The sequence below is a fragment of the Neodiprion lecontei genome, chromosome 2 (genome assembly GCF_021901455.1).
Source record: "Neodiprion lecontei isolate iyNeoLeco1 chromosome 2, iyNeoLeco1.1, whole genome shotgun sequence".
Classification (NCBI taxonomy): domain Eukaryota; kingdom Metazoa; phylum Arthropoda; class Insecta; order Hymenoptera; family Diprionidae; genus Neodiprion; species Neodiprion lecontei.
Genome location: NC_060261.1, coordinates 30491630 through 30505481, shown reverse-complemented (window position 1 = coordinate 30505481; position 13852 = coordinate 30491630). Strand labels below are relative to the sequence as shown.

Here is a 13852-nt window from a genome sequence, read left to right as displayed (position 1 = left end):
TCCATCCCTTCTACCCGTATTCTACCCTGCTGTATTGCATCATTTCGAAATTTTTTGTTTATGCCAATTTCCCTATTCCCCCCACCCCAATGTCCAATCATCTAAACTGAGCCATTGTTGGAGACTATGAATGCAATCATGCGGTTGTATCTATCGCAAAGAAGCTTCGTGTTTTTTATTCATCCGGCCAGTCTAGATTGAATCAGTACCGTGGGCCAATCGAACGGAGAATTTACATGCCAACACTAAATACCTTTTAGTTTTTTACAAAAGCGAGTTTGGGAATGCATAGTAGTTGTAACAAATGCCTTCCGTGTATACCACCTCTTTACTTTTCGGGAATATTATACAATACTTGGGATTTATAGATAAGATTAAATTACTAAATATTACATTACGTACGAATGGTTAGAATAAGGCATTGGCCTCGATAATATACATGTAACAAGTAATAACCACAGCTACTGTGCTTCTCTTCTAAGTAGTTGATCAATCTGAGTCTTGTACATCTCTTTGACATCCTCCAAGTCTAGCCTAAGCTCTTGATTTTCTTCAACCTTTTCTCCATACATTTGCAGCAAAGCATCGTATTTGGTCCGAGTATCGTTAAGGCTTTCGTTTAACAATTCAACTTCGTGAAGTCTACTAGTCAGGTTTTCTACTTTGAACGTCAATTTTGACAATTCGGAGTTAAGAGCGTCACGTTCCATGTTTCGTCTCGACAGTTCCCATTGAAGTTGCTGTACTTCTCCTATGGGTAACATCAAGTATAACAATATAGGATTGAATCGAACAAGAATATAATGAATTTAAGAAGGAATTGGAAATACCATCTCTTTGTTTTAGCTGAGACTGCAAATTTTCAAACATGGATGTGCTGCTATTAGCGCCTGATCGCACACTTTCGTAAACATTTCCGAACCGTCCAGAGCCACTCTCAAACGTTGACTCATTGAACTGAAAATATAAATTCAAATAATTATATTGTTACCAGCCTTCAAACGTAAGACACTGCATAAAGGTATAACTTTTGGTGTATTTACCGACGGCCAGACGCTGCTTAAACTACCAATAGAATCTCTTCCAATGCTGGATGTTGGACTGAGCCTTGGTTCATCATCAGGGAGCCCTTGTTGCTGTTGTTCCAAAATTGGATGGTTTTTCCTTTTCTCGGCATCTGTGGCAGCCTTTTCCATGGACAATTTATTCTCCAGTGAATTGACTTCACGCTTTAGTTCTTTTATTTGCTTAGCATGTGATTCCTCGACTGACTCTAGCCTCTTCCGATGTCTGTGAAATAAATAATTGGTAATATCAACAGTATAATGTTTAACTGCTGTCTACCCTAGTAGTATTTTACTCAAAAGAATGTGCATAGATACGTAAATTTCTGATTAATAATTACATTTTACATTCCTCGGCGAACTGTGAATTCTCCAACATTTTTTCCCGGCACAGTTTTTCTAGTTTATCTTTTTCTGATTCTAAGGTGTTTATTTTTGCCTCTAGATTAGTCAGTTTAGATTTTGTAGCTACATTTTCTTCTCTAAGCGATCTATTTGTTTCAACTGTAGTGTCAAGCTTTCTTTGCAATTCAGCAATTGTCTCTGACAATATTTTCTCTTGTTTCAGAAAACTGGCATTCTTGGTCGATAAATTAGATTGCAGCTGCTCTAATTGGCGCAACAGTGGCTTTGTGGCCATTGAAACAGATTCAGAAAGTGCTTCGTTTCTTTCTTCAGATGATTCCAAACGTTTCAATAGCTCGTTGTTCTCCTGTCTCAAAGAGTCTTCCCTCCTAAACAGATTATATTAAAAAACCACATCAAATATATTAGTTGGTTGTATGGTTGGTGGTTGGTATATGATTTAGGTAGTGTAGAATTCGTGAGCCCAGCCGAAACGTCAAAAATTTGCTACACAACAATGTGCGAATGTATTACTTATGACCTTCTCTGACAAAACTCTTCCTCAAATATATGATTTAGGGAGAGCATTAGACTAAGGGAATTTGGGTATAACTCATAGCAATGTATAAGCATAGAGAATCGATATCTCTTTGTATAACTGTATATGCAAAAAATACTTACTTCACACGTGTCTCTTCTGCTTGTCGCAATCTAGTTTTGAGTTCACGAACTTGCGCCGAAAGTTGGCTGGACTCCCCCGCGTTTTCTATAGCTTCTTTTAGTTCCTCCTCAGCAAATGCCAAGTGCTGTTTTGTTTCTGTTAAATCTCTAATACAATTGGTTGATTAGGTATTACTGTATTGTGTTCTTGAGTGACATACGATTATTTTTCAAGTATGTGTTTATTTAAGTAGACTTCATGTTTACATTGTGTATCTTACGTTTTTGCAGCCTCCAGGCTTTTTTTGTAGGTATCCAATTTATTCAAAGCATCATCTAGTTTTTCTTGTAGAGTCAGAACTTCTTTCTCCTGTCTTTTTGTCTTTGCTGTGAGCGAATGCACTGCTTCTATTTGAGTACGTTCAATCTCTTCCTTTGCATACAGAGACCGTTTAAGTCTTTCCAATTCAAGAGATTGTTCTTCAATTTGCTCCCTGAAATATATAAAAATGTATAAGGAAGGTGTGATGCGTCCTGTCGCTGCCAAAATGTTAGAAAAATAATCATATGTTATCACCTTTGCTGCTTAATAGTGCTATCGCTCTCTTTCTCTTTAGATCTCAATTTCTTTATAATATTACTGTGTTGTAGCTGCTGTTTACTTAATATTTCGCCCTCCTCCCTCAATTCCTTAATAACTTGGTCTTTCTCTGCTCCAATGGATGATAGTTCCTGAGATGAAAACCTTGTTGAGGCTTCATGTTTCAGCTGTTCCATTTGCTTTCTCAATGTGTCCCGCTCTCTAATTGCTTGCTGGAATTTTCGTTCTAAAGCAGAAAGCCGTTGAGTATATTCATCGGTGATTTGGCTGAGCTCTTGGTTTTCCTCCGCACGTTTTTGAATACTATTCAACTGGCTGTGAAATCAAAATATACACATGTTATATTGCACCTTAAGTATCTGAAATTTTGGGCTAATCAGTAAATAGTTGCCAGGGATTATGCATAGTATGTTGCAACAAACACTAATCGGTTGTCTGTGTGTTATCGAAAAACAAGTAATCACATATATACCGACTTATATTAATTTATCACTCACCTTCTCAAACTTTCGTTACATTCGTGTAGTTCCATGTTGATACGGCTTACATCAACAAGCTTAGATTCTCTTGCTTCCAAAATTTCAGTCATCTCCTGTATCCTCTTGAACAGCTTCTCAATTTCAACGTTTGTATCATCTGAACCAACACTTATTTCACTAAGCTGGCGGGAGTGACCCCTTGCCTTATTCAACGTTTTGGTAAGGAGATCAGAACTTTTGTTTGTTTGTAACTTGGCTGGACTCTGACGTGACTGGGTTGAACTTGAATCACCATTTGGACTGAGAAACACATGTACATAATTTGAGTATTCCATTCTCTTGATCTTTTTACTCAGACTTGTCACAGAAAGTCATACTATGGCGTCAGAGTCTAGAGTACGATCTGATTCTGTCATTGCTTGGGGGAGGTAAAAGCTATGCAGACTGGAGTACAGATGGTATCAAAATATGAAATTATAATTGTGGTAACCTTAGTAACATTCTTTTGCATCTATAAGTGAAAGCCTAAAGTTATCTAAATTATTCATTACAGTTCTTCATATCAAGTTTAAAAAAAGAGACCCAGTGAATTTGTTTTAACAATATATAGTATAATAGTCAATAAAAGTCATAACAATATATATTGTCAACCGTGTCGATGCGTTGGATATGTACTAAAAGGAAATACTTTACCTGTACCTGGATATTATTTCAATGTCGCTCGAGGTTGCCGTCTCTAATTCGTCTCCACTTGTGTGACCACTAGTTTGATCTGATCCAATCTTGACCAGGTCTGAACGACTATAAGTTTATAATGTTAACAAACCATAAATGATAATATACGTGTATATAAAATGTAAGAGCTTCGCCCGATATATGCAGTTCCCGAAATTTATATAACTAAATAGCTACATCCAAGAGTTCAACCAGGTTGATTGGATTGGACATCATATAAATGCATTATGAAACCGAATGTGCATATTCCAAAACTTACCTCTCTGAGGAAATTGGTGAAGTATCTCTAGTAGCTTCAACTTGGGCACGTGGCTGCACCGAATCCATAGCCTCAATCTTCTCAACCATTGCTTCAGCTAGCATATTTTTGACATAAGAACTGGCAGTTAAAGTTGTAGTGTCTACAATTTTGGGCTCAGCTTGGCAGACTAGCGTGGCATTGTCTGCTGAGCTGGTTTCAATCAGCGTTTCCTCACAACTGGACTGATCAGTGGTGAATGTATCACTTTGTTGCTGTTGCTGATCATGACAATCTATGAATTCGTTTTTTTGAAGTTGAGCTATATTTTCCTGGAAGGTATCAGGATCTGGCAGTTCTATTGTAGACGACTTCAATGTATCGAGAACCTCGAACTCGAGAGAATCAACAGGCTTTCGTATAGGCTGTGTCGTTATCGGTGTAAGGGCAAGACGGAAACTATGCTTTTCTTTCAATGAGTCAAGGCTAAGGTTTAGCTGTGTATCAGCCAGCATTGAGATTGAGACATTCTGCCTTGTGTCAGGACAAGAATCGTGCATCTTTGAGTTTCGGTCCACAAAATCCAACGCCTTTGATTTGTTACGGTCGGCCATTTGATTATGGCTACCCTCCATCACAGTCAATAGGACAGTGCTCTCAGACGCGGAGGTGTACGAATCATCAGCCAAGCTTGGTTCTTCCGACTCATCTATCTCTGGAATCACTTCAACACTGTCCGGTGATATGTCGTCACCTTTAGGCTCAACGCTGAGTTTTGCTGGCAAGCTGGACCGATTGCTCAAACATGCACCAGACAAACTGGGTGCTATGGGACTATTCAAGGGCAACTGGAGTGGGTGAATAATTGGCGTGCCTCCTAAGGTCTGCCGTTCTTCAATCTCTTTTGCGCTCTCAGCATAGAGCGTTGCTGCTGATTTCAGATGCCGTCCTCCTAGCATAGGATCCATCAGATTAGGATCATATGGTGTAATACTTTCACCATCATCCGGCGAAACAAAGGGACTGCTCTCGCTCTTCCATTCACCGAGAATTTCCACCGAGCCTGGAGATGTTGTCAAGCTGCTGTTGTCAGGTAATATCTCAACTGAATCTGAATTTATTTTTGTACCCACTGCCGATGATCCAGTCGACTGACCAAATGAATAAAGATCAGATTCTGGAGTTGTTGTACAATCAGTACATGGACTGGATCTTGACCCTAGGATTTCAACACTATCTGAACTCTTCATATCACTCTCTGAAGATACGACAGATGTCCTGTTTGTGACACGGTTTGCACTATTTAATTCTTGTCTCCTAATTACAGAGATCTTCTTCGAATCCTCTGGTATAGTTTCATCACTACTACGCCGTCTTTGTGCAAGATTATCATGGTTTCTCGGTTCGATCACCTCGGCAGGGTTAACAAACATTCCAAAGCTATTACCCAAACTCTGCCTTCTACCCTCCTTCCCATCAGCTCGTGCTCCATCTTCATCTAAATCCACGATAAGTTGACTATTGCTAAATGATTCATCAATTATAGTATCGTTAGATTCTCCCAGGTCGAGTGCCTCTAGTCCCTTGAATGACTCGTAGTTATTCGTTCGAGGTAATACGGAGCTATCAACAGGATTCTGCCTCATTTTCGCCAATTTTTCAGCCAGATCCTTGGCCCTATCCCTATCATTACTATTGGTAGAATTCTGAGCAGTATCATCCATTCTAAGTGGTGACGAATGCAACATTCTATCCGAAGAGTCATGTTGCAACGCAGAATCGTTTTGACATTCTGTATTTTGATTATAAGAGAAAGATGGTATAGATGTCATAGTGTTATTCAAATGCGTGTCTTCTAAAATGCTATCTTGTGAGGACAATACAGAATCCGAATTGATTCCAGTAGATGTAGTCCGCACATCAGTACTGGAGCTGGGATTTTCAAAAAACGACCCTGCGAAGCTACCCCATATTACGCTAGTTGTTGACTTTTCTTTACAGATGGCTGTTACTTCATTAGATTTTTCTGCTTGCCCATTGTCAGTTTTTATTCCCCATTCTGCGAAAAAGTCAGTACTGTCTCCAGCTGTATTTTCATCTCTCAATGGTGTTTCGATTCTCTTTTGTTCCTCCTCTTTGATGTCCAACGCTTTGTCAATTGTTTTCTGTGCTTCTTTTAGCGCCGACTTTGCCAAATTGGCAATTCCCGATGCGTCGAACCAGCTCATTTTTCCTCATATCTATCTGAATTAAGAAACAAATACTAGGTTTATAACTGTAACTTCGTACATCTGTTATATTTGTTTTTCAAGATCAAAAATATTATGCCATATATATGCCAACTCTAATTGTTTTGAACAAAACTTTTACATAATATATTACCAAAGAATCGATACAGAAACTGAGAGGTACGAACAGCTGCAGGAGGGATGAAATCTGTATGACATACATTAGTTAATGACAGGTGAATAGTTATAGCTACAGTAAAAACTGCATTAGAGATACATGAAAACAATCATTCTCAGATCGTTTGGAATTAGTCATGTATGTAAAGTGTCAGGCGACAACCAAAACATACAACTTGTGAACATATTTCTGGGTCATAAATTTTCAAAGATTGTAAAACATAAATCAATTGCAGGGATATCGAAGATTGTTGCGAAGATACTGTGCGATAAAAGTAAGCTTAGTAGATTAATAACAGAAATGAAAGTTACTTCAATAGCTGTGATTATGGTTAGGTTAGGTTGAGACATACAAACATTAAATCGCCCTGACTCTTCTATTTTATAATTACAGAAACAATTGTCGAGTTTCTCTTGTCGTAATACGCTCACCTTAGCGAAATGGGAATTTAATTAAAGACCCGGAGTACATTTGCAAACATCTTTTGACAGTTTCTGCGTACATGAAGTAGGACAGGGGAAGGGGTATACCTTTGAGTTGGCAGTTGATACCAACAAACCGTATTAACAATAACGTCACGAGGGCGGGATCAAATTGAAAATGTCCCGCGTGGAACGATGAAAAACATGAATTGACAGTTTCCTAGCTAACCATGACAATATAAAATCAACTCATCGCTACTGCGGCACCGTAACTGTGTCGAACAAAAATCGCAATTCAATCGCAATTATCAATCAAATCATAACACCAAGTATCTAGCAGCCGACACGTCGCTCTACCATTGTTATATGTCATTCCCATATCATGACTACTACACAAATGAATGAAAGCACTAGGTACTGAAATATTTTTCACGAGTTCATTCGCCTAGTAAGTTTGCCCGAATTTAAAATTCATTCTCCGTTTTACTACATTCTTATGTCGACTTGTCAATAATTCGTGGGTTTTCAATAAAAGGTCGTTTGAAAGAGCGCTAACAAAAATATTGGACCAAGGGTAAGGGCAATTTTAGGGGCCCTCCTCGTACCAGCTCCAGTGGCGCAATTGGTTAGCGCACGGTACTTATAAGACAGTTTTCGTGAGCAATGCCGGGGTTGTGAGTTCGAGCCTCACCTGGAGCATGATTTTTTACAACACATCAAAACGCAGCAAAGGTAGCAAAAATTATTGGTTATCAAGGGACATTGATACCTTTGAACAGCAGCCTTTTCCACCGGATGATCCCGTGCCGTAAAGATACGAAACGATTACAAATGAAATCAATTGTAGACCGAGAAAAATGTTTATACTTTAACTCCAACATCCGAAATTTATACACAGAACAGTCTATATTTGCGTCATCGGTTGAAGATTTCAAATCCTTGGACGATTGGTTGAATCATTTTTTAATATTTTTAATAACTAAACACTGATAGAATTGACAACATCGTTAAAATTACAAATCCATTTTTCCATCCTATTTGGTAAACTCTTTCGACTCTTTCTTCTTTATGCCCTTGAATGATCAGACCTTTTAGATGGATAGATATATGTGTATGCATGTATGTATAGATATATTATGTACATCGAAAAAAATTGAGAATAATGCTTGGTTTGAAGGAACATTTGCTTCATAATCGAGGATAATGTAATATGATTATTACAATTATTGTATATATATGTACAACTTTTCAAATGCTTAATGCAGAAGATCAATATATTATATCACGTTTATTGTCTGCCCTGGAGTGTTGGTTGGTGGACTTCGAGACATCATCGTAGCTACCTGAAAGTAATTGATGCCGTTACCAAGCAACGAAATTAAGAATATAGTAATTAAAATACTATGTCTTCATTTTAATAGATACATCATTCATATTTGGTTTTCATATATTGAAGGATAGTGATGAAGACAGACGACATCCATGTAAAATCTACAGGTTCATTCCACAAAAAACCTTGTATAGAATTGTTATTTGCACGTGGTAGCAGATTTTTTTTTAAATGATCAACATGAATTTTCTGACATTTAAAAATAATTGCTGACGCATGTGATTATGCTTTCATCATGCTTACATTATTCAGTACTTGTTTCTTGAAGAAATCACCGGTTGCTGCTGAAATGTTCTGATTGTTTCCCATCTTACACTTTATGTAGCCATAAAGGTTGGCGCCATTTAGAGTAATGGCTATGCATACCAGAAGCAGCCATTTGAAACTCCAACTAAAGAGGGCTACCATAAAAAAAACCGACCAAGCAAAAGGGCACAGGATCAAGGCGAGCCAAAATATCCGTGCTTCAGCAGCACTGACGCGGTTCTGCTGTGAGCCCTGAAACACAGGGCACATGGCAGCATGAATTCAATAGTAATTGAACTACTAACAAAATGGAACGGAATTAGAATCTCCATTCATCATTAGCTTCAGTATTCCGATAGACCCGTGATCAACAAAAATCAGAGAATGATGCAGTGGGTATGAAATGTATCAAACTTCATGTACTCTAGATATGGTCGTTGATAAATGAATGATAAAAACATAGTGTGGAAAGAAGGAATGAACAAAACCTTTCTTGATTCAAAAACCCAATGGCTTTTTCCATCATCGTCAACATAATTCCACCATCTTAGTCCGACCATTAATCTTCCAGTTATATTTTTAACAGTCCAAAAATCCATTGAGAGTAGCAGCACAATGACAACAAAGCTTCCAATAAAGCTTTTGGAAAATAATCCGCATAGTATGTAAACCACGATGGCTGCCACGCGGAAGAACAAGTGAAATGTTGTAACATACGGGTGTCTGTAAAAGAAGGAAAAAGTAAATTGTCAAAAATTTCCAAGGTGAAAACGGTATGCCTGGTACTTATCTTGATTTACTTCGATAAAAACTATGAAACACATGTGAAAAAAATAATGCCCAGCGAGTATATTATTTCAATCACGTACTTCAATTTCTCTGAGTTCTGTGCAGCTTCTTCCTCCCCAAAAGCGATCGTATCATCATCCATCAACAATGGTACCTGGAAATAGGACCAAACATCATCCAGAAGGGATAATCTGTAGGGCTCAGAGCACTAAATATGACAAAATCAAGCGCGAACCGCTACACTGACAGTGAATGGGTAATTAGCCGGATGAAATACGTTCGGATTATTCACCAAATACGCCTTGAACCAGCGTGTTTTCACAAGCAAGTAGGTCAGTCGATGTCAAGTACAAATTTTATTCATGGTATAGGGCCAGTACAATATGAAGATGAAGATTTATTTTGAAAACATACCGTAGCAGACGCCATGTTGTTGGAATATTTATCACGTCAGAAGCGTTGACTGTACTGTTGGCTGTCACAATATAAGATAGGCGATCCAGGTGTAGCGGCGAAAATTCCAGGGGTACCAAGCGTTTATCAAATGTCACTGCTAATCATTTTTGAATCTCCTCTTTGCTAGTAAATTAACTGATTCGTAACCTTCGTAACAAACGGTCTTGTTCTTTCTTTTTTCCATACATCGGTTTGTGCGAGTGAGGTTTGGATAGTCACTTGATCTCGGGAATATTCATTTTCACACGACCAATTGTTTTACGTTTTGTTATTGACGGAAAATATCAGATGGCAGCACATGGCATGAATTTATTTTCCACGTGTCGTGTCAAACGGCATGAAATGTAGCTGTATTCAAAGTCGGCAAAGTGGTCGGTACGTAGATGTGACAAGAACTGGTATTACCATCTCTCACCACCCGTACCCAGGTAATCCAAAGTCGAATACTATTATGCATGTGGAATCACGAACGGGAACAGACTGAAATTTTCAAGTAAATCCGAATGGTCGCCGTATACTTGTCAACCATGCGAATTCATTTGATCCTAATTCAGTAATGTTAATCTAACTCCATCAGATCGACAAAAATAATCTTGTCTAAATAGATGCACAATAAACGTATACCTGGTCTACTGTTGACAGGGTTAAAAGCCTTTTCTTGATGCAAACGATGGGAGAAATTGTCGAATAAGTTAATCAAAGGATTAACATATATAGTTGTTTCTATATGTGTGTACATAAGTACATACCTTATGTAATTTGTGTACATATATTTAATACATAACTTGAATTGTTGACTGAAGATATACATCTTCAATCAAATCTCATACCTTCATTGCGAACAAAGAAGTTGACATATGAAATTAATTTCTTAACTTACGTTAGATTTCTGTCGTTTTTTTTAAAATACGGTTTATTTGCACCGGAAAACTCAGACCTTTATACACAAAAATACTACTTGCGAATATTTTCGGGAAATTGAATAATACTCGATTGTTACTAATGTTCGAGTCCATGCTATAAACAAACAAACTCTGATGAACCTCAGGTAAGTAATTATCACAAAAATAATAAAAACTAATTTGAATATGATCAGGGTTCCTTTTTTTCAACTTCTACTTATATTACGTGGTCAGATTGCGACTCTAAGCTGCCCGCTGACCCACAAATGCAAGGTTGTTCGGAAATTTATTATGAAGTGGTCCAGATTACAATTGCCCGTATTTGTTTGCTTTATTATACATTTGTGGCAGTGCCCGTGCTGATTATTAGGAATATCGAGTGTGAGAATGTGTATTCACGACAAAGACGATACTATTTCACCCAGAATTTCAGTACTTTTCCCGTAATCCCTAATAGCAATATTACTCAGAGGATAAAATTATGTGATAATTTCAATGCCTGTTAATTTATGAATTTTTTTTCTTGAAGAAAGCGAACTTTTGAAATTACCATCGAGAAACTGACTGATAATTTGCGGACACATTGCAAACTTTGACGATATTTTTTTGTTGGAAATGTAGAAAACGCTCATATTTTTATGATGTTATTCATGAAAAAATATTATCTTTTCCTGTTTTCGCCAAGAAATATCGTCAAAATGTACGAAGTGTCCACAAATTACCAGTCAGTAGTGGAATTTTGGTTATACAAGAAGTTTCTCCGTATATCAATAACAATATAAATTTGTTATTCCGTCATTAACGACGAGTGTTGAAAATTTACTGAGTGATGAGTGTTGAGGAAGTGAAATGTATAGATTTTTATAAACAAACGTCAATGAAAAAATCATTCATTCACCAATTCGGTAGAAAATGACGAGTTAAATGTTGAAAGTCCGAGAGAAATGAGTTACAGTATCAATCCAATTGTTGAAACATTCAATCCAAATATGTACAGACAAAAAGTGACATTGATAAATGATATCCAAATACGGTTTCGCCGATGTAAAGTAAATTAATAATAATTGAATGTAATTTAATGCACGTCAATCCTTCGTTCCACTCCTAAAACTTTTTTGAAAAGCGAAGTGAATTAGAATTTTAAATTGGATATAAGAAACTAACGACTGATATCACCTTAAGATAGATTTTCCGGATTATATATAATCAAATTCTTATCAATTAGCGCCAATTATATACGGATGGTTTCATGCTGAACAGTTTGTCGTCTGATTGTGAGTGAATGCGTCAAAGGTGGATGCAAGAAGCTTGGACACGTGCAGGTTTTGAAATACGATATCGCTGTCGAAAAAACATAAAGGAATTAAGGTTGTAAGAACTTTCGGAAGCTTCAAGAGTGTTCTGCTTCCAACAATTCGGCGGTCTTTTCTGAGATAAGATTCTGACATTAGCATATCACCAGCAGTAGATTGAAAATCGTGTTTTTCAATTTCTTTTTACTTTGCAGATCTTTGCCGCAAGTAGAATTTTTTGCGTTAAAACAAATTCCCATTAGAATTTTGCGAATTGAAAAATGAAAAATAATTCTGAACAATGAAGATAATTTTTACCTCAGTTTGCCTACTGCAGCGGCTGACGATGAGGTCACAAGAACTTCGCTAAAATTCTGAAACTCCAAAAGTGATTGCATCGAGTTGAACAATGTGGTCGACTTGCTGTGAACTGAATTAAATAGTTTCAGTTTCTTTGCAAATTGTGGGCTATAGTTTTTTGTCTTGCTTCAACAGTTTCAAAAATCAATAAATTCTTGAAAGCTATAAGTCTTTCGAGATTTTTCAAAATTTTAGACTGCTTCAGTTAGAGTCGTGGTTTGGTTAATATTTAGACTGCAGGTTTCTGATGTTTCTCAGAACACCTTTCCGAAATTAGCTACCGTAATTGATAATTTTTCTTAAAGATGAGAAATGGATCATTGGACACAGTAGACTCCGAGCTTTCGGAAGGTTTTGCAACCAATCATCTACTTTTTTTTGTCACCCATATCAAATTCCAAAGCCACGTGTCTGTAATTTTCCGGCTGACACGCTTTTCACTTAACAATAATAAAAATCTATCACACACACTTGTAACACTGAATATTAAAAGAAAATATATATTTTCGTATGATAAGGATGATTATGGTTTGTGACAAAGTGATCTGCATCTTTAATTATAAATACGCGCAAGAAAATTCTTGGGTTATCTTCTTGCTATGCTACTTTCGGTTACCGTTTTCGGTACGCTTATTATTGCAAGTGGCCACAAACCACACATCGCTTTTTGAACAGCTTCTTCAACTTTTTTAACTGCACTTATCGGACACGTAACAATATAGTCAATTCTCACTTCTTGAAATTAAATAAATATACAACAGTACATGGTGTAATTATACTCGCTTCATCTTCCGTTGATACGTAATCACAGATTATAACTATAAGTAACTTTTGATAACGTTAGTACGTACAGCCGACAGGATAAAAATTGACTTTACAGATAATGTTGCGTTGGTAATAAAATTTAATGATTTGAAAGCCATCGGATTATTCCCCTTCAAAATCAGTAACTGAACAAAAACCGTCGAGTTCTCAATAATGTTATTTATGGAATCCTGAACGCTTCAAAATTTTCGCTGTGAGAAAAAGATTTTTTCCGTTTTTTTTTTTTTAGCACTTTAAATAATTATGAATTGAGAATAATCAATATTTAGTATTTCCAAAATTGCGAAGAAAAATATGGTTTAATATGTACGTTAATATTATGCAGAAGGTAATAGTTCATTCAGTTCATTTGCTTAATTATTCGCAATCTAAATCCAATCACCGCTTCCAAATTTTCAGAAAAACTCATAAAATATGTTCAATCTTCGAAATATCTTTAACGTGCTTCTAGCAAATGGAAGACTGTTTCAGAATTTTTCGGATATCAAAACTTAATGAGACACTGAATTTTTTCAATTTGCAATTTGAAAAGTGCTCAAAAAAGAAAAAAAAAAGGAAATTCTTCATAAGAACATTGTTGAAACAGTTGTAACTATTAAATAAGCTAATAAATGAAGCAGTTGAAAGTTGACTTTGTATAAA

The 13852-nt window shown here is 36.7% G+C and overlaps 2 protein-coding genes and 1 non-coding gene across 10 annotated transcripts; 1 reads left to right on the top strand and 2 right to left on the bottom strand.

Annotated features, from left to right (window-relative positions):
* Nucleotides 1-309: 309 nt before the first annotated feature.
* On the bottom strand, nt 310-7300 carry LOC107217809 (TATA element modulatory factor). 5 transcript variants are annotated; one of them, XM_046732266.1, is made up of 12 exons: nt 6960-7300; nt 6505-6558; nt 4144-6366; nt 3843-3950; nt 3168-3449; nt 2647-2985; nt 2351-2563; nt 2091-2237; nt 1406-1798; nt 1044-1290; nt 831-957; nt 310-751 (listed from the first exon to the last, which is right to left on the bottom strand). In XM_046732266.1, exons 3-12 carry the CDS (start codon nt 6348-6350, stop codon nt 462-464), a joined length of 4353 nt encoding a protein of 1450 aa, XP_046588222.1. In that variant the 5' UTR covers nt 6351-6366; nt 6505-6558; nt 6960-7300; the 3' UTR covers nt 310-461. The 5 variants fall into 5 exon arrangements, with proteins under 5 accessions (XP_046588222.1, XP_015510965.2, XP_015510968.2 ...); XM_015655479.2 differs by lacking the exon at nt 6505-6558; XM_015655482.2 differs by lacking the exon at nt 6505-6558 and having other exon boundaries at nt 3849-3950.
* Nucleotides 7301-7557: 257 nt separating this feature from the next.
* Nucleotides 7558-7649, top strand: Trnai-uau. Its single transcript is given in 2 exon segments — nt 7558-7595; nt 7614-7649. It is a non-coding gene; the product is annotated as a tRNA-Ile (tRNA).
* Nucleotides 7650-7897: 248 nt separating this feature from the next.
* On the bottom strand, nt 7898-10098 carry LOC107217798 (uncharacterized Golgi apparatus membrane protein-like protein CG5021). 4 transcript variants are annotated; one of them, XM_046732279.1, is made up of 5 exons: nt 9790-10098; nt 9456-9517; nt 9075-9309; nt 8584-8838; nt 7898-8293 (listed from the first exon to the last, which is right to left on the bottom strand). In XM_046732279.1, the coding sequence occupies exons 1-5, from the start codon at nt 9802-9804 to the stop codon at nt 8228-8230; spliced, it is 633 nt and encodes a 210-aa protein (XP_046588235.1). In that variant the 5' UTR covers nt 9805-10098; the 3' UTR covers nt 7898-8227. The 4 variants fall into 4 exon arrangements, with proteins under 4 accessions (XP_046588235.1, XP_015510950.1, XP_015510949.1 ...); XM_015655464.2 differs by having other exon boundaries at nt 8584-8829; nt 9456-9529; nt 9790-10097; XM_015655463.2 differs by having other exon boundaries at nt 9456-9529; nt 9790-10096.
* Between the last annotated feature and the right edge of the window lie 3754 nt (nt 10099-13852).

Excerpts from the sequence above, each read along its gene's own strand:
- LOC107217809 (XM_046732266.1), bottom strand. The coding sequence starts at position 6,350 with ATGAGCTGGTTCGACGCATCGGGAATTGCCAATTTGGCAAAGTCGGCG. Across the intron at positions 2,238-2,350 it reads AGCCTGGAGGCTGCAAAAAC|AGATTTAACAGAAACAAAAC; the intron begins GTAAGATACACA and ends CAATTGTATTAG. Across the intron at positions 1,291-1,405 it reads TTCGCCGAGGAATGTAAAAT|ACATCGGAAGAGGCTAGAGT; the intron begins GTAATTATTAAT and ends TTTATTTCACAG.
- LOC107217798 (XM_015655463.2), bottom strand. Across the intron at positions 9,310-9,455 it reads CAGAACTCAGAGAAATTGAA|ACACCCGTATGTTACAACAT; the intron begins GTACGTGATTGA and ends CTTCTTTTACAG. Across the intron at positions 8,839-9,074 it reads GGGTTTTTGAATCAAGAAAG|GGCTCACAGCAGAACCGCGT; the intron begins GTTTTGTTCATT and ends CCTGTGTTTCAG.